This window comes from Microtus ochrogaster, linkage group LG2 (genome assembly GCF_000317375.1).
Source record: "Microtus ochrogaster isolate Prairie Vole_2 linkage group LG2, MicOch1.0, whole genome shotgun sequence".
Classification (NCBI taxonomy): domain Eukaryota; kingdom Metazoa; phylum Chordata; class Mammalia; order Rodentia; family Cricetidae; genus Microtus; species Microtus ochrogaster.
The window spans coordinates 32,333,948-32,355,592 of NC_022028.1; the positions used below are offsets into that span (position 1 = coordinate 32,333,948).

General features: G+C 44.6%; 2 protein-coding genes across 3 annotated transcripts in view; one reads left to right on the plus strand and one right to left on the minus strand.

The window, feature by feature from the left end:
- Nucleotides 1-6,991, plus strand: part of Pla2g12b (phospholipase A2 group XIIB) — an 18,886-nt gene extending 11,895 nt beyond the window's left edge. The window contains exons 3-4 of one of the 2 annotated variants that reach the window (XM_005360051.3): nt 1,925-2,090; nt 6,469-6,991. In XM_005360051.3, coding sequence (XP_005360108.1) covers nt 1,925-2,090; nt 6,469-6,590 — 288 coding nt within the window. In that variant the 3' untranslated portion in view covers nt 6,591-6,991. The remainder of the gene's footprint in view (nt 1-1,924; nt 2,091-6,468) is intronic. The other variant, XM_005360052.3, reaches the window with a different exon arrangement.
- A 1,145-nt stretch (nt 6,992-8,136) lies between these two features.
- Nucleotides 8,137-21,645, minus strand: part of Oit3 (oncoprotein induced transcript 3) — a 22,724-nt gene continuing 9,215 nt past the window's right edge. The window contains exons 5-9 of the mRNA XM_005360053.2: nt 15,950-16,072; nt 14,593-14,753; nt 12,706-13,121; nt 10,348-10,447; nt 8,137-9,079 (exon numbers count right to left, since the gene is read on the minus strand). Of these exons, the coding sequence (XP_005360110.1) occupies nt 8,906-9,079; nt 10,348-10,447; nt 12,706-13,121; nt 14,593-14,753; nt 15,950-16,072 (974 nt within the window). The 3' untranslated portion in view covers nt 8,137-8,905. The remainder of the gene's footprint in view (nt 9,080-10,347; nt 10,448-12,705; nt 13,122-14,592; nt 14,754-15,949; nt 16,073-21,645) is intronic.

The following is a 21,645-nucleotide window of genomic DNA, read 5'->3' on the forward strand; positions in this document are numbered from 1 at the left end:
AGAGCTAGTTCCAGGACAGGCTCCAAAACCACAGAGAAACCCTGTCTCGAAAAACCAAAACAAACAAACAAAAAAACAAACAAACAAACAAATGGATTCCCACTATTTAGAAGTAGTTCAGGAACCTACTTCTAAATCAAGTGGAGTGGAGGTCATTGCACTTCCCTAATGGGCAGTCGCTTTTTCATAGTGTGGCCGCAGGCATAGGACAGCCTGCCCAGACTTACAGTATGCATCTGTGTCCTCTAAAGAGCCGGGCTGTCTTTAATGTGATTTTGTTGTTTCGCTTTGCTTCAGGGCATTTTAAACTGTGTCAGGTGACCTTGGATTAGTAGGAGGACCAGAGAGGCACTGGTGTGAGAAGGATCTACTATCACTGATGACACTCCTCACCCACACCCTGAAAGCACATTCGCCCCGTTTCCCAACCACATCCCAGCTTCCAAAGCCAGGTGTGGAGGCAGGCGGATTCATTCAAGGCTATAATGAGTTTGAGGCCAGCCTGAGCTATGTAAGAGCCTGTCTGGAAAAACTAACAAACAAGACGCCAAGCCCAGATTATCAGGAAACTGCCAGTGTCTAAGATGTCCTGCCTGGTTCTAATCTCAATTGCTCTGTGATCTCAAGTCCCACTGAGGGTTTTCCTGCACCACGGAGTGCTCACCAGATATAGTCCTACATCACTGAATGCACTCATGCATCACCAAGTATGCAGATACCACCCATGTTTCTGCTTTTTTAAATTCTCTCTTCCTTGCTCAGGATTGTGTGCTAACTCTAATTTTGAAGGCAAAGCTATTTACCAGTTTGGCAAATAAGTTTTTTTATATGGTGCTGAGACTCAAACTTGGTGCCTCAGGTACTGCCAGTGAACCAGACTCTAAGGCCCACAAAGCTTCTACCACGTACACACATGCTGGCATGCATAGGTATGTGTGTACATTGCCTGCTATAACCTTTGACACTCTAAAAAACTGACTTGGTAGCCTGCTCGTTCTCTTTCCCTGCTCTGAATCTACGTCCATTTTATTTCATCTCCTCCTCCCCCTTGTTTTAAGACAGGGTCTTATGTAGTTCAGGCTGGCCTCAAGCTTGAATGTAGCCAAGGATGACCTTAAAGTTCTGATCCCCCTGCCTCTGCTCTTGAATGCTGGGATACGAGTTGCCAGCCCTGGTTTATGCAGTCCTAGGGATAAAACTTAAGGCGTGATGCACGCCAGGCAAGCACTCTCCCAGATGAGCCACATTCCAAGCCCTTGTACCCTCATTTCCCATAATGCTCTAAGTCTTTCTCCCACTGTCCCACGGTCGCCGTGTCCCAGCTCTAAGTGATGCTCTCCCATCTCATGCCACAATCTCTATAGCTATTTATAATATGCTTAGTGCAAGCAATACACTGACGTCATTCCTCTTGTGGTTGAGAACTCAGTCTCCTGCACCCTGTTTTTCTCCCCAACTCAGATACAACCTTAAGACAGTGCTGGAGAGGGCAGGTCCCTAAAAAGGCCAGCCATGTTCCATTTACTTGAGGCTGAACTTTTCAGAGTAGTCATGGAACCTCTTTCTTCAGCAGACTCTCAGACCAAAATATAAAGCTTTCAGTAAATGTGAATCTCCTGGGGCTCTGCCATCTCGATTGCCCCTCTGGTTTCTGTTTTCATCGCCATATCTGGGTGTGGATTTGAAAATAACTAATCTCACAAAAGGAAAGATGAGAAAAATTGGCTGGAGTCACATATATGAAGTTAATAACATTAAAATCCAGCATCCTATGACTCGGAGCTAATTTTTCTGAGCCCTTGGTGTTTCTGAATGGATCTACGTTGTGGCACACACTCGAGAAGTGGCTAGCTCATAGTGAGGTGGACAGGGTTGCCTCAGGTCCTTGGTCTAAACGTGGCACTCTCCTGCTTCACTTTTCCAGATGGACTTGGGCATTCCAGCCATGACCAAGTGCTGCAACCAGCTGGATGTCTGCTACGACACCTGCGGTGCCAACAAGTACCGCTGCGATGCAAAATTCCGATGGTGTCTCCACTCCATCTGCTCTGACCTCAAGCGGAGCCTCGGCTTTGTCTCCAACGTGGAAGGTAGGTCTCTTAAGGACACTTTCTGGTGACAGGGAGTTTCGCTCCTGTCTTCACACAGGGAGTCAGGGCCCCCTTTACTGGAGGAGGTGGTCGGAGCATGCAGCAGAAGGCGCCCTTTCACGGAAGTTCCTGCGCACCGTTGGCATCCTTCCTGCTGGAAGAGGCCACAGCGATGCTTCCGCAGAACAAAAACCTTTCCTTTAAAACTGGGGAAGAGCTTGCATGTGTCTGCTAAATGACTTTCCACTCGGTAGTCCTTCTCTATAGGACCACATGGTTTGGCTGAAGCTCCCCCCTATTCGAAGTTTGCTCTTGGTCTGGGTAGGAACTTTAAAATTCCTCTTCTGTGTGTGCTTCCAGATAACTGTGTTTAAACACTCCTAACTACTGAGCTTCTAGCTCCAACTCTGTAATTCTTTTTTTTTTCCGTAATTTGCCATCCTAATGGTTTTAATCTCTCTACTTCCGAAGCCAGAACACGATAGCCTGGTATTAATGCTCAAAGCTTCCAGATGGGAAAGGTTGAAAACCAGAGATACCGACTGTGGGAACAATCTTGGAGGTGGTCCGTGGAATATGGGAATATGGGTAGTGAGCTGGGCCTGGGAAAGGGAGGCCTCTCTCTCTCCTCTGTCCACACAGGGTGGGAAAGAACTGTTGCTGATGTAGGCTCAGGTCAGGGAACTGCTGCAGGCCAACGTCCTATTGATTTTTCCTTCCTAAGGGTCTTACTGCTCTTCCTCTGGCCAGGGCGCTGTAAGTCCTGTGTTTATGTACCAGCCAAGTGGGGGCTACCCACTAGGAGCAACAGTTGAAGCCACTTGATATTTTCTTCCCTATGGATTAACTAAAAGTTCAGCTTGTCCAGCTCTCCTAGGCCAGTCCTAGCGACCTCCCTTTGGACCCCTGCACTGAAATCTACCTGGATTGAAGGCCCGGGCTTTCCACCCTTGACTTCCTTCTGCATGAAACAGTCTGAGCATTTGTTGGTGGTACCAAAGACAGTGATGTAATTTACATATGAGTTAACTCGTTTAAATGCCAGATGAATAGAGTCACACAATCAACCCCTATTCATCATCTCTCAAAGAAATCTCATAACCATCTCCCTTGAGCTCCCCCTGCTCAGCCAAAGGCAACTAGGAATCTAATTTCTACCTCTATTGATTTTCCAATTTTTATATAATGGAATCAAAATACGTGGGTTTCTGTGAACAATTTCTTTCACTTGTCTGTGCTGTAGGACAGAGGTTCTCAATCTTCCTAATGCTGCAACTCTTTCATACAGTTCCTCATGTTGTGGTGACCCCCCCAGCCAAAAAAGTCATTTTCATTGTTACTTCATAACTGTAATTTTTCTCTGTTATGAACCATAATGTAAACATCTGTGTCTTAGACAAACCCTATGAAGGAGTAATTTGACTCCCAAAGGGGTCAAGACCCACAGGTTGAGAACTACTGCTGTAGAATGTATTCGAAGGTCATTCATTCCTCTTTATTGCCAAGTAATTGTCCATTGTATGCCTTCCACATCGTCTTTCTCTGTCCATCAGCTGATATTTGGATTGGTTTTGGAATTAATTCTTCTACCATTGACATAGACATGCGAATATCTGCAGGAGCCATGTTTTAATTCTTTTGCATATATGTATGCGTGAACATTCATACGAGAGATTGATGGAATATAAGGTTAATATAGGTTGAACTGTTGGATAACCTGGTGAATTGTCTTCTTAAACAGCTGCACCATTTAATGTTCCCCCAAAGCCCCAGTTTCTTCACACCTTTGTCAACGTTCATTATCATTTCGTTACAGGCCCCTGAGCATCTCCCTGGCCACTGATGCACTGTGTCTATCCAGGCCCATTGCCCCTTCGTATTTGTTTTTGACACTGAGTGGGGGGAGCCCCTTGTTTCTAGTCCTTTGTCAGATCTACGGTTTACAAGCATTCACCTTCCCCCTCCCCTGCCCCACTTTGAGACGGGGGTCTCCATATAGCCCAGCATGATGTCAAACTTGCGGATCCCCCTGCCTCAGCTTCCTGGGTCTGGAGTTAGAGGTGGGGCACCACCACCACAGCAGCTTCTACTTAGTTAATTTTTTTTTTTTGAGGCTCAGATCTTTTCTTCTGAGCATTTTATCGTCTTAGCTCTTGGTTTAGGTTTGTAATCGATTTTGAGGATTATTCGTGGATGGTGTGAAAGTGGGGTCCACCTTCATTGTGTGGGTTCCCAGGTGATTTAGCACTGGTGTTGGGAATACCATTTCCCCCCACATTAACCCGTAAAGTGCGGACAGTGGTCTCTCGACCTTTGACCCTATTCTATTCCTGCCTGTGCCAGCACGCTGCGTGCCTAGCTCCGTACTGTAGTGTGGCGGTGACTCTGAAGTGGAGATGCGTTCTTGACCCTTGCTCTTTGCCCAGGTCTCTCTGCACACTCTAGATTTCTGTCATGTCTATGGAATTTTAGGATCCGCTTGTTAATTTCTGCAAGAATAACAGCTGTGCTTCTCAGAGCTTTGGTTGTATCTGTGGATAAATTCCAGTATTGCCACTTTTATAAAATTTTACTGTTTCGTACAAAATATGAATATGAACGTCTTTCTATTTGCTTCTCTCTCCACTCATTTCTTTCTGTGGTGTTACCATTTCCATAGCATAGGTCTTGCACTTTTTTGGTAATTTTTTCTTCCTTCGTGATTTTACAGCTTTCTTAATTTTCTTTTTAAAATTTTAATTTGTTTTATTTAGTTTATTTTTATTTTATGTGCATTGGTGTTTTGCTTACATGTGTGTCTGTGGGAGGGTGTCAGATTTTGGAGTTACAGACAATTGTGAGCTACCATGTGGGTGCTGGGAACTGAACCTGGGTCCTCTGGAAGAGCAGCCAGTGTTCTTAACTGCTGAGCCATCTTTCCAGCTCTACCCAAGCCTTTTTATGTGGGCTCCAAGGAACAAACCTAGGCCACATCAGGCAAGGGATTTTACCCATTGTGCCCTTTCTCCTGCCTTTTTAATGTTTGACAGGTGATTTACGGTGCTGTACAGAAAGACCACTGATTGGCTTCTACCTATTGCTTTATTTATTTTTTTAATTGATTAGCTCTGGTAGGATTTCAGAGCATCTCTGAGTCTTTACATGCTGCTGCTAGTACATGCTTTCCCGCTGTAACTTGGATATCTTTCTCGTTAGAACTTGAAATACCCCATGGCAGCGTTAAGAGTGCATATCCTTGTATCTTTTCCCTGTCCTGCAAGGGAAGAGGCACCAGCGTTAGCTCTGAGCATGAGACTGACCCTGCATCTGTCTAGGTGACTCTTGTCAGGGGTGGAAGTCCTCTTCCTGGGTGGTTGTTTCTAGAGTCTTTCTGCAGAATGTGGTTGTGGCTTTTATTCTCTTGATAGGTGGTATGGTGTGATGATTTTAGTGTGTTGAAGGAGCTTGCGTGCTTAGGATAAACCCCCATGGGCATGGTGTGAGTCCTCTTCTGTGTTTCTGAGTCTAGTTGGCTGGTATCTGTCGAAGACTTTGCATTTACTCATGAGAGATGCTTATCCTTGGTTTGTTATTCCTTTGGTTTCTCTGTCTGATTTTTGTTATCAACATAATACTCATAAAAGAAATACGTAATCCTAATTTCTGGAAGTGTTTAGAAGGGATTTCTATTAGTTCTTTAAATATCTAGCAAAAATTCCCTTGAAGCACGGAAGTAGATTTCCTTAAGAGGTATATTTTTGGGTAATTAACAATCTATTTTCATTTTCTAGTTCATTGAGTCAGTTCAGTTCATGAATTTTCATTTCCCCTAAATTGTCTAATTTTTCTGGCATGTCCTTGGTGTCCCTTATAGTAATGAGCCAGAGGTCTTCCTTCCCTCAGAGCAAGCCCCTTCTCCCAAGGGACAGGAACCTTTCTGTGAGTTCCCAACCACCTCATGGTCACTGTCTTCATGGTGTAGTATAATTAGCTTTGGTCCTGTTTGCTTGCTCCACCTCTTGGTCCAAACTATGAGATCCTTGAGTTGCGGGGGATGATGTATTTTTCCCCCAAGAAGAAGCCTATCACTCATACACAGTTCTTCAGTCAATAAATGACTGTATACCCCAAGCTTGAGCAGGGCAAGCTATGGGAAACAATTTAGTGTTGTCTGAGTGAGTATTTCTAATGACTTTTCCCAGGGCACCACAAACGGGTGCATCTGCCTTACTGGGCAAGAGAGGGGCTTTTCCGAAAGCGCTTCTCTTAAAGGTTTGCTGGTCTTCTCAATTCTTCACTCTGTCTCTGCCATCCTCTGGGGATCGCCTGGGAAATACATGGCCTCACGTGCTACGGGGTGGCCTCTGCTGACCCTGCTGTCTCTATTTGTCTTTTCAAGCAGCCTGTGATTCTCTGGCTGACACCGTGTTCAACACCGTGTGGACCCTGGGCTGCCGACCCTTTATGAACAGTCAGCGGGCAGCTTGTATCTGTGCGGAGGAGGAGAAAGAAGAGCTATGAAGACGAGATTCTTCCAGGCTCTGAGTGACTCCTCGGCTCCGTTTCAGAGACGGCGGCGGTGTGACAGAGGCGCCGCTCTTTCTACCTTTGGAGACTGCGAGTTGGAGAAGGGAGACATGTGGCACGCCTTGAGGAAGGTTAAGGAAAAGAGATGCAGAAGCTGACGACTGTCCACTCCAACGCTGGTCTCCCAGACAAGACACGTGTGCCTGGAAATTCAGTTCTTAGAACAGCAAGCAGATCCCGCCATTCACAAATGAAATCTGGGCGAGCCCAAACATGTGGGAGACAAGGGCTTTCCTCCGGCCCCTGCTTCGGTTGCCAGTCAGCGCCTCACATTTAATAAAGTGCACTTTTTAGAAAACCTGAAGAGAGATGAATGAATTCCGTTCTCAACGATAGTTCTATTTCACATAATGGAAACGGAATCTGGCCCGGTAAGTTCTGCCAATGAGCATTCTCATGGGTGCTCCAGAGGCAAAGGTAGAAGGATGGAGGTGGGTTAGAATTAGGGCCCCTGACACCCCACTTCTCCCTCTAGTGGCCTGTCCCAGTTGGTATGGTCACACTCCAAGCTGTGTGAGTCATTTGGAGACTTGAGATGTGTCTGGTTAGGGGTAGAAGACATGCTTACTCCTGGCAGGGAGTGACAGGCTATTCCCTAAATTGTGGTCCTCAGTACTGGCTGTGGATTAGGAGTTCTTGTGGACCCTTTAAATGGAGCCAGCCAAGACTCTGTGGGCTGTTCCTAGGCCGCTTAGGACAGTCTACAGGTATTCTATTACCCTGAGAAGGTCATCAGTCTGGATCGTAATGAGCCAACAAAGTCACACAGTCAGCTTCAGTTCAAGCCCTGCTGTTTTGTTTTGGTTTTTGTTTTTTCGAGACAGGGTTTCTCTGTAGCTTTGGAGCCTGTCCTGGACCTAGCTCTTGTAGACCAGGCTGGCCTCAAACTCACAAAGATCCGCCTGCCTCTGCCTCCCAAGTGCTGGGATTAAAAGTGTGCGCCACCACCACCTGGCTTGCTGCTCTCACCCTGTTAAATCAGAGAGACAGGTTATGACAAAGACTGAAAAGCCCCAAAGTCTAAGACTGTCACCTTTGGCCATTTATAGAGAAGCATTTCTGATCTCTGACTCCAAATTCCCACTCCTTATCCCTTTCCTAGTTTCATTAAGTTGAACCAGAATTGTCAATCATCCCATGTGGTAATAAAATGGAAAAAGAAGGAACCATTCATTGCAACCACTTTGAGAAAGAAAAAGAAAACTTCGTTGATTATACATAATGTCAGGAGCTAATTGGAATATCAAGGAGCCAAATTCAACTGCAGATAACATTTATCTTTGTAGTTTGATATTTATTTCAATAAAATATATCGAGCACCTGCAAAGTAAGAGTATGGTATAATTTTATACCCTTTCCTATTGTCTTACCTAGATGAAGAAACAGAATACCAATGCTCAGGGCACACGGGACCAAAATTTAGTTTTGCTTATAGTTCAGTACAGCCACTGAACCACTTACATGTATGCTGATAATTTTAAAAATTATTTTATTTCATATGTATGAATGTTTTGCTTGCATGTGTGTCTATGCACCACATGCATGTCTGGTGCCTGAGGAGGTCAGAAGAGGCCATCAAATCCCCTGCAACTGGGGTTACAGACAGTTGTAAGCCACCATGTGGGTGCTGGGACTCAACTCAGATCCTCTGCAAGAGTAGCCAATGTTCACAAGCACCTTCTGAATTTATCTTTAGGTGAAAACATTTCACCCAAGGCAATATGAAAACACTGAAAAATTCCTATGCAACATCCAACCTATTATATTTTCTCTTATATATTATTTTATTGATAGCTTTCAAATCTCCTATAATATTCCGTATTGGGGTTAGAATTTTAAGACATAATTATTATATGTTTAGGGACTCATGGGTTATAGTTTTAGTAATTAATTTCTTTAGGTTTGTAAATTGGAATGTTTTTCCCAGCACCTCATTTTAGTGGCCCTATTATACCATAAACGAGGTATTTCATTGTAAGAAAGAAATGGAGGAAACGAGAGAGGTGTCCTTCCATGAGGACAACATAGTTCTTCAAATCCAGAAACTGATTTGGCCACCCAGGTCAGCAGTGCTGTCTGTGATTTGTACCAACCCAGGGACAAAACCAGCTCGTCAATCCTTTCGTGTGGGGGGAAGGGTTGTCTAAACTCACAGTATATGATTTAAGGAAGCCAGGTGGTCTGGGAGGGTCTCTGATGTTCTAGAGGACATTGGAAGATGGTCCAGAGAGGAGGGGCTGGAAGTGGGGCTAGTCCTCCCAGTCGATGGTGATGGGACCTCCAGTCAGAGTCTGGCTCTGAAGCCCAGCAGAGTCCTCGTCTTCCCCCACCTCACGACGCACTCGGCGGTGGCACCCCTGGGCACAGCGGGAGCGTTCATCCAGAACCCCACAAACAAGAACGCGGCAGTGAAGAAATACCTCCTGGAGAGAAGAGAATCATGGTTAAGCTGTGGTACCAACTGTCACTGTGGGCAACGGCTGAGAGCCACCCCACAGGACCCCAAGTGCCATCTCAGCCACAGCAGCAACAACTCGAGGTGGCAGTGACACTCTTGTGTTTATGGACAGGAAAGCGAGAGGTCGGATAAGGAAGTTGTCCAGTCCACACACTTAGAAATATTGGCTGAGTTGGAAGGGAGTCACGTGGGTGCCCTCAAAACCTAGACCCATAACTTTGGCATGCTGAAGAGACTTAAGAGAAACAGCATGTCCTGGCATTAGCGTGTCAGTCCTGGGCTGGAGTAACACTGGGGTCAAGTGTTACCTATTGTGAAGCAGTAGGTCCTTTCTGGAAAGATCTGCCTAGGGTAGGTTCAGCTATTGAGCTGGAGTTCTGGAACAACGAGATGACTTGAAAGGACACTTGGTGGCAACGTGGAAGAGAGTGCCACTCTGCTGAGCTTCATTTGGATTGTGTTTCGACACTGGTGACATCAGCAAAAGCTCGAGTTTGTCACCCAGCCTCTTGCCATCCTGACCCTCATAAACACAGGCTGCTAGGACACTTTCTTCACGTTTGTTTTTCTTGTGTTCGCAATATAAAAAACTGCCTAATGTTGCACTAAATTGAAAGAGTCGTTATGTTTATTTAGGGGCCTCTTATGACCATGTTCTATAAACATATCCAGCACACTGTTTCGTCCTTGTGAAATTGCCAAAAATGTATTTAGATAAAATCATGCTGAGTTAATGATTATGGCATACTAGCAGGTAACTTACTTTTAAAACCTCAAGTTATACTGTTGCTGTTCGCTTCCTACGGCTTTGAAAGCTTGGTAATTTGTCATTTCCCATACATTCCATGTGGAGCATGCCATATTGCGAAGCTGTGTCCTACGATTAGCGTTGTGAGTTCTAGTCTCTTCCCCATTCATTGCTGCCGTTCTGTGAGATTCCTGTCTAAATCTTTGGTTGAACTGATGATAACACTGGCTTTTCCCCTTATCTGCCCACAAAGATTTCAGATTACGGTCCTATAATATTCTCTGTGCGCAGTCATTTTATGTGGGAGTTGGGTGGGGCAGGCAACTGTGACATATATGGATGCCGAGTTTCTTGATAGTTTAACTATATTCTCCCAGAGGTCATGAGGAAGCTGATCGCAGACTCTCAGAATGTCAATGCATCGGGACAACGTGAAGGCAGGCTCAGGCATGGGGCTGGGAGACAACGGTATTCCGCTTGCTTACCTTGTGATCTTTGCCCACAAACTTGAAGACGGGGACCTGAAAGTGCTTTGCTAGGTGGTCCCTGGATGAGTACTGCTTCACCGAGTCATCGGAAACACAGCTGGAGGTGGGAGAGAGAGAGCGCACGTCAGATCTGATCGTCCCCACAGAGGCAGAAAGCAATCCCAGCTAGGGCAGTTGGGCCAGGAGACAGAAAGTGGGTGCAGCAGGCTGGGCTGCATGCCAGCCTGGGGAGAATAAAGGGGAAATGGCATCCCTTCCTGGCAAAGGCATCTCCAGAGCTCATGAAGCTGTGCTAAGTATCAAGTCTTCCGATCCTTCATTCATGGAGCTGCAGAGAGTACAACACTTTCTGCTTGATTAAGAGCTGTAGGTATTAGAAGCACAAAGTGTGCTTCAGAGAGACCTTTGGCTAGTAAGGTCGTCTTTCCGTTGGTCATGTATTGTTGGAGTCTGGGTTTAGGTATTTACTGGTGTGAGAAGGCTTTTTTAACTTAACACCGATTTCCTATAAGGGACACATGCTCCTGGAGGGGGTACAAAGGGCAATGAGCCATCGCTGTACATACATTTAAACTTGTCATGTGACAACTGGCCTCAAACGGTTTAATTTCTCTTTTCCCAAATATTACAGCAAGCTGCCCTTTCACAGAGTCTGTGGCCTTCATCGTAGGTCAGTTTGACACATTGCTCTGAGGTTGCTGTCGGGGTAAACTGGGGAAGGACACAGTATCAGACATACTAAGGCTGGGACTTTAGACACCAAGGCACATTTTCTCCTAAGAAGCCAAGGACTGTCTTTGTGTGCTTTGGCCCATTCTAACTCAGATTAAATCTTGGTGCATGTGTGCACATATGAACACGAGGGCGCACACACACAGATATATGTTTTTCTCTTCTGTCTGTGTGGAGGATCAAGGAAGAAATGGCACAGTTTCTTTGAACTATTTAAACAGAAGGAAAAATCCTTCACCCAGGGTCCAAATAACAATTACATATGCAGATTACAATTACATATGCAATTACATATGCAGCATTGAGATAAGAGGTGACTCCCAGAAAATGTAAAAAAAAAATCGGCTTCTAAGCTGACCTCAATGCACCAAGGAGTCACCGTTCAAGGCACTGATAGCCACATGTGCAAGAGCAAAACAAGAAGATGAAGCAAGCTAGAAACTCCCAAGGGAACTGGGCCAACCAGGGAAGAGAAGAAGCCGAGGAGTGTTGTGACACACACTATACCCTTCCCCTGTCTAGAAGGATGCAGTTCCTGATCACCTAAGATGTGTCCCAGCTGCCATTTAGGCAGAGGAACAAAATCTTGACATAAAATAGGGGAGCAGATAGGTTTTCATTGATGTCACACACACCTACAGATCCCAGTCCGGGACCTTTCCGTGATGCCACATAAATCTCAATATTTATTCTCTAGAATCAACCCAGAATTTCTTCCCTTGGCAACACTACCAACTTCATTTCTTATTTTTATTTTTGTGTATCCGTGTATGTGTGAGATGTATGTTCATGTTCATATGTGTGGATGCATGTGTTCCTGTGTGTGCAGGTGTGGAGGAGGGAGGTCAATGTCGGGTGTCTTCCTGAGTCATTCGCCAACTTTGATTTGTTTTGTTTTGCCTTTGTTTTTTCGAGACTGGGTTTTCTGTGTAGCTTTGGTGCCTGTCCTGAAACTCACTGTGTAGACCAGGCTGGCCTAACTCAAACTCACAGAGATCCCACTTGCCTCTGCCTCCCAAGTGCTGGAGTTAAAGGCGTGCGCCACCAATGCCCAGCTTTCACCTTAATTTTTGAAGCCAGTTCTCTCCCTGAACCTGGAGCTCATAGATTAGGCAGACTGTTTAACCCCGGGGCAGTGGGCTCCCGGGTTCTGAACTCACAGCCTCGCTCTTGTGGCAGGCACTTCACACACTGAGCCATTTTCCCAGCCCCCACTAGCAAAGTTCTGGAAACTAGCTGTTTCGGTGTCTTCCCACAGCCCTCCTCCTTCCTGACTTCCGGCCCCTCTGGGCAAGCTAGTGGATCCTAGTCACACGGGGTAATTCTCTTTGCCTGTAGTTCTGATCTTGTTGAGACTGACACACACTGCTAGTGGCCTGCTGAACTTCCTAGGCATTCCATGGGCATTTCAAGTGTAAAATTATTCACTGCTTTTGATTAAATTCAATCGTACCCCAAATTGTAAAATAATAACAATTAAATTATTTTATCATTTATTATTAATAATATATTATTAATAATATTATTAGCAAATATCATTATTTGTTATTAAAATATAATTGAAAATATAATATATAATATTACACAGAGAGAGAGAGAGGGGCTGTGGCCAGCAGTGCTCACCCGTCCTGGATCAGGTAGTACTTGAGTATCTCGTCCATCTTGGCAGTGGGCGTGGCGAAGCAGCTCTCCACCAGGCTCTCCAGGCCGCTCACGTGCACGAGGGGCTCAATGCCGAAGTAGAGCGAGTCGCGAAGCTTGAGCGAGGGCAGAGTCTCCCGGTAAGGCTCCTCGAACTCGTGGTCCTTGAAGATCTCCAGCGTGAAGGGGAAGATGCCGTGGTTTCGACTCCTGATTTCCAGAGGGGCATTGCGCAGATTGGGCACGTAGCCTTCAGAGATGGTGTACAGTCGTGGGAACTCGCAGATCACAGGGATCAGCAGTTCGCTGGTCCGAATGATGATGTCCCCGCTGCTCCCAGGGGTCTGCTTGGGCAGACCCGTCACGAGGTTGCTGGCCACGATCTTGTCATTCACCACCTGCGCCAGTCCGGGGTGAAGTGAAACTGTGAGATTTATTTCTAGTTATCTCTCTTCTTACCTTAACATCCTCCAAACACCTGGTATGTCGAACATCACGGATTTCATTCCCTGCACCAGAGGGACTTTGGGTTTGAGTGCGCGTGTTTTGGAATGGGGGCTGTTTATCTTGCCCAGGTTGGCCTGAACTGGCCTCGAGTAAATCTGCCTAAGCCGGTTTTCTCTTTGTGGGTTAGTAAAACAGGCAGAGTGAGCCAGAAGGCTTCCTTACAGGCATCCCTCTGGTGCATTAGGCATGAAACCTGATCTAGGGAGATATTCAACAAATCCCAAGCTCTGGCATCCGGAAGAGGACAGCACAGCGTGCTCTCGGCAGGAATACCAGATTTGGGATGCCGCTGCTTCTAAGGAATCCTGGATCCATCCCAAATCGGCACCTGCATAGGTGCCGAGGGGTTTCAGCTGTTTACCACGCCCTCTTCCCAATTCTACTCTACCACCAGGGAGTGGTACCAGCCAGTTACAGGGCTGTTTCATCAGGCTCTCCATAGAAACAATCCATACCACTTGCCTAAATGGTGAAGCCCTGCTCCTCTGTAGCTACCTCGAATGTCACCCACAGTGATTCACCCTCTGACTCACTTCTCAGGACTCATAAACAAATGATCACTAAGGCTTCTTCATGGACCTGTATCCAGTCCTCTGTACAGTATCCATCTTGCACACTGTGGGACCACAGTTCCCAGCTCAATCCCGTCTTTGTGGACTCAAACCTGCTGTCTCCCCAGCCCTCCCTAGCACACACGCAGGACCTACGGAAGCAATCTCTATCCCGTGTCCTTTCCGGTGTCTTTTTCTGGTGAGGATTCCTTGCAGATTACCTTAGCACAGACCTGGAGAATCCCTTAAGATTCTGCTCCTGAACCCCATCCACAAGGCTCCTTGCTTCTTTGCTTGTGTGAGCCACACACCCTTCTACCCACATCTAAGCGAGGCGTCCTTTTCATGGACTCCTAGAGGTTATCTCAGTACTGCTGTGTGCTTATTCCAGATCCCTGTCTGAGTTTCCAGCATGGGGGTATGAGCATGTTTCAGGAAAAACAAAAACAAAAAGAAACAAAAACGACCTTTTAACATCAGCCTGGATCAATGCCTGAACTCACTCACTAGTCACAAATGAACTACCAGCCCCTTGGTCCCTATCATCTTCAGTCTCCAAATAACTAACAGAGGGTGCATCCCGCCTCTTGGTACTGCTGGGGATGATGCAGGAAAACACCTTGCATACAGGTTGCGTAAAACAGGAACGGCTGAATTCTTCATTCCATTCCCTGTGTTCCAGGACCCTGGCGCAGGGCAGAGGATGTTTTGAGCTCAGTTCTTTTGTGTGAATCTATCTCATCAACACAAGCTCCACCGTCCTTCTACCCTCTGTGAACCACCTTCCCTACGAATCCGCCAGGGAACCTACGTCAACCACGGTGCCGCAGGTCTTGAGGGAGAAGACGATGTTGACGTGGGTGCCATTGGACACTCCTCGGCAGGAGTTGTTGGTCAGGAAGAGCTCCAGGCCACCAACCAGCTCCCTAGGGACACTCACTTCAATGGCGCTGGACTTGCACAACACGGGGACTGTGAGAAAGGGGACTCGGTTAGAACATGAAACCCGGCTTGGGGAAAAGGCTACAAAACTCCCAGGGGAACGCTTTCTCCTCCACACAACCTGCCCTTGTGTTCTTTCCTCCAGGAAAGGGCTCAAAGCAAGGTGATGAATACAACCAGGCTCCCTAGCTCCCAAGATTATAGCCAATGGTGCTCTCAAAACACATATTCCTTTTAACAGGAAACAGTGAGGTCAAGCTTCAGATCGACGAACGCCAGCCCGAGGTGCAGCTGGCATGATTCCATGGAGTGAGACACCCCGAGGATGAACTTTGGCGCCAGCACGGTTGACTGGCAACACAGGGAAGACACAGCTGACATGGGTTTTAATGGCACAACAGCACTACTGTGTTTTGACCATTAGTTACTGTCCTATTAACCGGGTAATAAACAGTGTTCCCGCACTCTGGAAGCCTTCCAATTGTCCGTGAGCTCCTCAGCAAACTGTAAACTCTGACTCTAAAATTCCACTTGACCTTAATATTAAAAAGAGCCTGCTTTGCTGTGGCGGTCCCGCGTCTATTTCCTCTGACCCTGTAAACACCCAGAAGGATTCTAGATACTTTCATAGTCCGTCTGTGAGCAAACATCTCAGCAGTGAGATGAGCCAAGAAATCAGAAATGGGCGTCTGGTCGGTGTCTGCTGGGTGCTGGAATTATTATCCCAGACACCAAGAACTAGAAAACAGTTCTCCGAACACTGTTAATGGGGGACGATCCATCATTCCTCCACATTCTAGCTAGTTTGGGCCCATGAAACTGTGGAAAAAGGACAGTGCTGATACTTCCAAGTTGAGCGGTCGCCGTACTGTTGATTATAGAAGTCAGAGAACAGTTCAGAGGCAACCAGCAAGGGAAAGTTAGCTTTTCTTGACTTTAAAAAAAGAGACCTTCTTCCACTCCTGTCTGTTTTTGAGACAAGGTCTCACTGTGTGGCTCAGGTTGGCTTTGCACTCAGGCAGAGCTCCCCTGGCCTCCACCTCCCAAGTGCTGAGGTTGCAGATGTGAGCCATCACTCCCGGCCAGGGTGTTCTCTGTTGCACGGAATGGTGACTCAGGGAACTCCTGGCACCCGAAAGATAAGACTCTGACAGTCTTGGGGGAGGGAGGGCAAAGGTAAGGGGAGGAGGGTGTGTAAACCGGAAGGGAGTCAAACCTCGCCCTACCTTGGCAAGTGTGGTTATCTTCAGACAGCACCAAGCCCCTGGGACATGCGCACTGATAGCCCTTCGCGGAGCCCAGGCAAGAATGACTGCAGCCGCCATTGTTATTGTGGCATCCTTCAATGTCTACAAAGGGAACCGACAAAAATGAGTCCCCATGCGACCCTCTTCTGCAGGAATCCTAGTGTCAATCGCCAGAGATTATTCTCGATTCATGACGGAACCCCTGAGGTCTTATGCGGTCAGCGAAACATGAGGCAACCCACAAACATTTATTAAAGGCCGTGACTGCCAAGAGTCCGTCCACAGCGACGCTTACCGAGGCGCTCCAGGCATTTCAGAGTGTCTTTCAAAGTTTTCCACGTCTCTCTGTTGTTTCTCGCATGCTTACAGTGAGGTCATGAACATGTATGGCTAAGACCCAACAACCATTTCTTAACTGTTGTAACATTTAATCTATTTATATAAGTTATAATTTGATAGGCTTATTGGTGGATAAAAAGAGATTGAGTAACAGTTCACCTGGACCAGCTGGGTGGGTCAGAGTTGCGGCAGACTGATTGGATCGCTGGCCCCTCTCCTAGTCTCCCTAGGAATAAGAGCTCTCTCTGGATATGAAAGGTCTTGGGTAGACTTGGGGCTGGAGACATAGCTCAGTCATAGAGTGTCTGCCTATCATCCCGAAGGTTCCAGGTTCCACCCCTGCCCTAGCATGTCAATGACAATAATCTTTATCATCATGACTTTTTATGGGAACTGAACATTATCTTTTAGGTTGAGGACTGTCAAATTCCAACCTGCTACACAGTGTTATAAATAAAGGTTTATTAGCACACATAGGCATGACTATTTGTTGACAATTGTGTATGACTGGACTTTTTTGTTTGTTTGTTTGCTTGCTTGCTTGCTTGTTTTAAACTACAAAGGCAGAACTGGGCAGTTTTGATTGATTCTGGATGGTTCACGAAATGTAAAATATTTACCATCAGCACATTATGGAAAAGTTTTGCTGAGCCCTGTTCTCAGTTAAGATGATGGAAGGAGATGTTTTGGATCACCTAAACTGCTCAGGGAGAGATGGAAGCTGATTCTGAAGGATGATAGTAAAAACAGGTTAGTGAAGAAAAAGTTTAAAAAAGGCCAGGCGGTGGTGGCACATGCCTTTAATGCCAGCACTCGGGAGGCAGAGGCAGGTGGATCTCAGTGAGTTTGAGGCCAGTCTGGTCTACAGGTGAGTTCCAGGACAGCCAGGGCTACACAGAGAAATCTTATCTCTGTAAGTTAACTTGATACACACAAATCAGTGTGCTCAGGAAATGTAATAAAGTCACAACAAATGAATCTTTGTTAACTGTTTAGAAACCCAGCTGTAATACTTAAAATATTTATGCAGCGTGTGTGCATGTGTCTGTGTGTGTCTTGCAAAGCCATAGTGTGTGAGGTCAGGGGTTGTGGGAGTTGGTTCCCTTCTCTACCATGTGGGTTCTAGAGATCAGATCAGGCCATCAGGTCTGGTGTCAATCAGCCCTATCTGCTGAGACATCTCGCAAGCTCTAGAAAATCTATATATTTTTAGAGGATATAGGCACTTTGTAGATTTTTAGGCTAGTTGAGATTACGGATAACAAAGTTGGGAGAAAATATAAACTATGCTACTATGCTAGGGAGTGTTAAAATCAGTAGGAGTGGTGGTAGTGCGCGCCTTTAGTCCCAGCACTTTGGAGGTGGAGGCAGGTGGGTCTTGAGATCAAGCTCCAGGCCAGCTGAGGGAACCTAGTGAGGGCCTATCTCAAACAAACATGCAAACAAAAAGCCCCAACACTGGTATGTGTTTTTCTTTCTAAAAGAAGGCTTCTCTTCAGTCCTGAGGATAACCCAGGTGCTCACCACACTTAGCCAGCACCCTGGTACCCCCACCTGCAAAAATGACCTTTCCAAAGTCGTTTTATTTTTCTGAGTTGTGATTTCAATATTTGTAAGATGAAGGGCTAACCCTAACTTATCACACTGGGCATTTTCAGTTGTAAAAATTCAAAAGGAAAAGCAGACCAAATAATCCAAACTGCTTTAAAGGGTTTCAACCTTGGGATGGTGGAACAAGATGTTCAGAGCGGAAATACCCTAGCAACAGAGATTGCTAAAAGGGGATCATTTACAAATGCCCCTTTTACTCTTCTGTGTTTTCCTATTTATATCACAAACTATTAAAATTTACTTAAAAATTTAAAACTACAATTAATTTTTAAGAAGCTATAATCATTTAATAGCCGCACTAAAGAAACAAATACATTCAGCCTTTCAATAAAAGTTAAATGTTATAAATAGAAACAGTATTCCTAAAGTATTGCTCATATAAACACATAATAAAATTTTTATCATTTGCTAAATATTTTTCAGTTATGATTATTAGGTTTTAAGATTATATGAGTATTAACCATGATAGTCTCAATAAGGTGCTCATGAATAATTACAAATGTCCTTCATGGACTATTTTATTACTATTCAAATATGCAAAAATGATTACACAAAATTATTAAGATTTAGGGAAGATTCCACACATTATCCTTATTCAATAAAATTGATAATAATTTAGCCTTGTTACAAGGACAGCAATTTAATGTTCCAGTTAATGTGTTCTGTATTAATAATGCAAACTTTGTTGGACGGTACTCATAAGTTTTCTCTTTGGGATGGTATTTTATTATTTTGAATGTGATGAGAATACAATGAATTTTAATATACAGATTGCAGCTCTATTAATACACAAGCTCAATTCCCCTGAAGGACAAATCATATGTCTTCTATAAATAATAACAACTATGCCTCTCCATGGCGCCCTCTGCAGAGAAAGTTAGGGGAACTCAGATTTGTGAAAGAAGATGCCATGTCACTTTAGCTGTGACAAGCTCGTGACCTGTGTCCCACAAAACAATAGCAGATTACTGAATCATACCTGGTATCCCATAGCCACGTGAAGGCTACATCAACTAAAAAGTGAGAGTAATAATAGACAATTTCATCTCTATTCCTTGAAGTTCATCGTTAAGTTTCTGGTTACTACAGGTACACACAACATCTCTGTTACTAAAAGTAGACAATGGGGTTAGGCAGGTGGCTCAGTGGTTAGAGCACTTGCTATTTTCTAGAGGACCTGGGTTTGATTCCCGGCATCCACATAGTGGCTCACAACAATCTAGAACTCCAATTCCAGGGACTCTGATATCCTTTTCTGCCCTAGATATGCACATGGGGCACAGACATTCATGCAGATAGAATACCTATACACATAAAAATAAATAAGTTTTTTTTTTAAAGAGTAGATTATTTGGGGACAGAAGTGATGGATCAGTGTTAAGCTAAGCTCACTTGTTTTTCAGTTCCTAGCATCCACGTGATGACTCACAACCGCCAGTAACTCCAGTTTCAGGAGACCCAGCTCCCTCTCCTCACCCCTCTGGACACCAAACATTTATGTATGCCACACGTACACACATACAGGCAAAATACTCATATACATAAAATAAAATAAATAAGCCTAAAATTTGTAAGTAGATACTTTTATCTCCAAAAATATACTGACTTCCTCCAATAAAAGGAGAAATGACTCAATGTAATGGCAGTTTCCCAAATTTCTAAGACAATAAGATTAATGCAAAAAAAAATCAGTAGTCCTCCTTTACACATATGATAAATGGGCTGAGGAAGAAATCGGAGAAACATCACCCTTCACAATAGTTACAAATAGCATAAGATATCTCGGAGTAACTCTAACTAAACAAGTGGAAGACCTGTATGACAAGAACTTTAAATCTTTGAAGAAAAAATTGAAGAAGACACCAGAAAATAGAAAGATCTCCAGCACTCTTGGGTAGGTAACACAGTAAAAATGGCAATCTTACCAAAATTGCAATGCCTATCAAAATTCCAGCAAAATTCTTCACAGACCATGAAAGAACAGTACTCAACTTCATATGGAAAATCAAAAAACCCAGGATAGCCAAAACAATCCTGTACAATAAAGGAACTTCTGGAGACATCACAATCCCTGACTTCAAACTCTACTACAGAACTACAGTAATAAAAACAGACTGATATTGGCATAAAAACAGACAGGAGGACCAATGGAACTGAATTGAAGACTCAGATATTAATCCACATGCCTACAAACAACTAATCTTTGACAAAGAAGCAAAAGACATAAAATGAAAAAAAAGAAAGCATATTCAACCATTGGTGCTGGCATAACTTGGTATTAACATGTAGAAGAATGAAAATAGATCCATATCTATCATCATGCACAAAACTCAAGTCCGAATGGATCAAAGACCTCAACATAAAGTCAGCCACACTGAGCCTTATAGAGAGAAAGTGGGCAATACACTTGAACGCACTGGCACAGGGAACCACTTCCTAAATATAACCCCAACAGCACAGACACTGAGAGAAACAATCAATAAATGAAACCTCCTGAAACTGAAAAGCTTCTGTAAAGCAAAGGACATGGTCAACAAGATAAAACAACAGCCTACAGAAAGGGGAAAGATCTTCACTAACCCCACATCAGACAGAGGTCTGATCTCCAAAATATACAAAGAACTCAAGAAATTGATCATCAAAAGAACAAATAATCCAGTAAAAAAAAATGGGGTACAGATCTAAACAGAAATCTCTCAACAGAGGAATCTAAAATGGCTGAAAGACACTTAAGGAAATGTTCAACATCCTTAGCCACCAGAGAAATGCAAATCAAAACAACTCTGAGATTCCATCTTACACCTGTAAGAACAGCTAAAATCAAAAACTCTGATGACAACTTATGCTGGATAGGATGTGGAGTAAGGGAACTCTCCTGCATTGCTGGTGGGAGTGCAAACTGGTACAGCCCCTGTGGATATCAGTATGGAGATTTCTCAAAAAATTAGGAAACAACCTACCTCAAGACCCAGCAATACCGGTAACTTTTGGGTATATAATCAAAAGGATGCTCAATCATACCACAAGGACATGCGCTCAACTCTGTTTATAGCAGCATTGTTTGTCATACCCAGAACATGGAAACAACCTAAATACTCCTCGACCAAAGAATGGATAAGGAAAATGTGGTACGTTTACAAATGGATTACTACACCGCAGAAAAAAAATAATGACATCTTGAGATTTGCAGGCCAAAAGGATGGATCTAGAAAACATTATTTTGAGTGAAGTAATCCAGACCCAGAAAGACAAATATTATATGTACTCACTCATAAGTGGTTTTTAGGCATAAAATGAAGAAAACGAGCCTACGATTCACAATTCCATAGAACCTAGACAACAATGAGGACCCTAAGAAAAACATACATGGATCTAATCTATATAGGAAGTAGAAAAAGACAAGATCTCCTGAGTAAATTGGGAGCATGGGGACCATGGGAGAGGGTAGAAGGGGAGGAGAGAGGAAGGGAGGGGAGCAGAGAAATATGTATAGCTCAATAAAATCAATTTAAAAAAAATCACCCATGGAATTTGTTAAAAATTCTAAGCTACTGAGAACTCAAGAATAATGGCAATGGGTTGCTGATCCTACTGCACGTACTGGCTTTGTAAGAGCCTAGGCAGTTTGGATGCTCAACTTGCTAGACCTGGATGGAGGTGGGGGTTCCTTGGACTTCCCACAGGGCAGGGAACCCTGATTGCTCTTCGGGCTGAGGAGGGAGGGG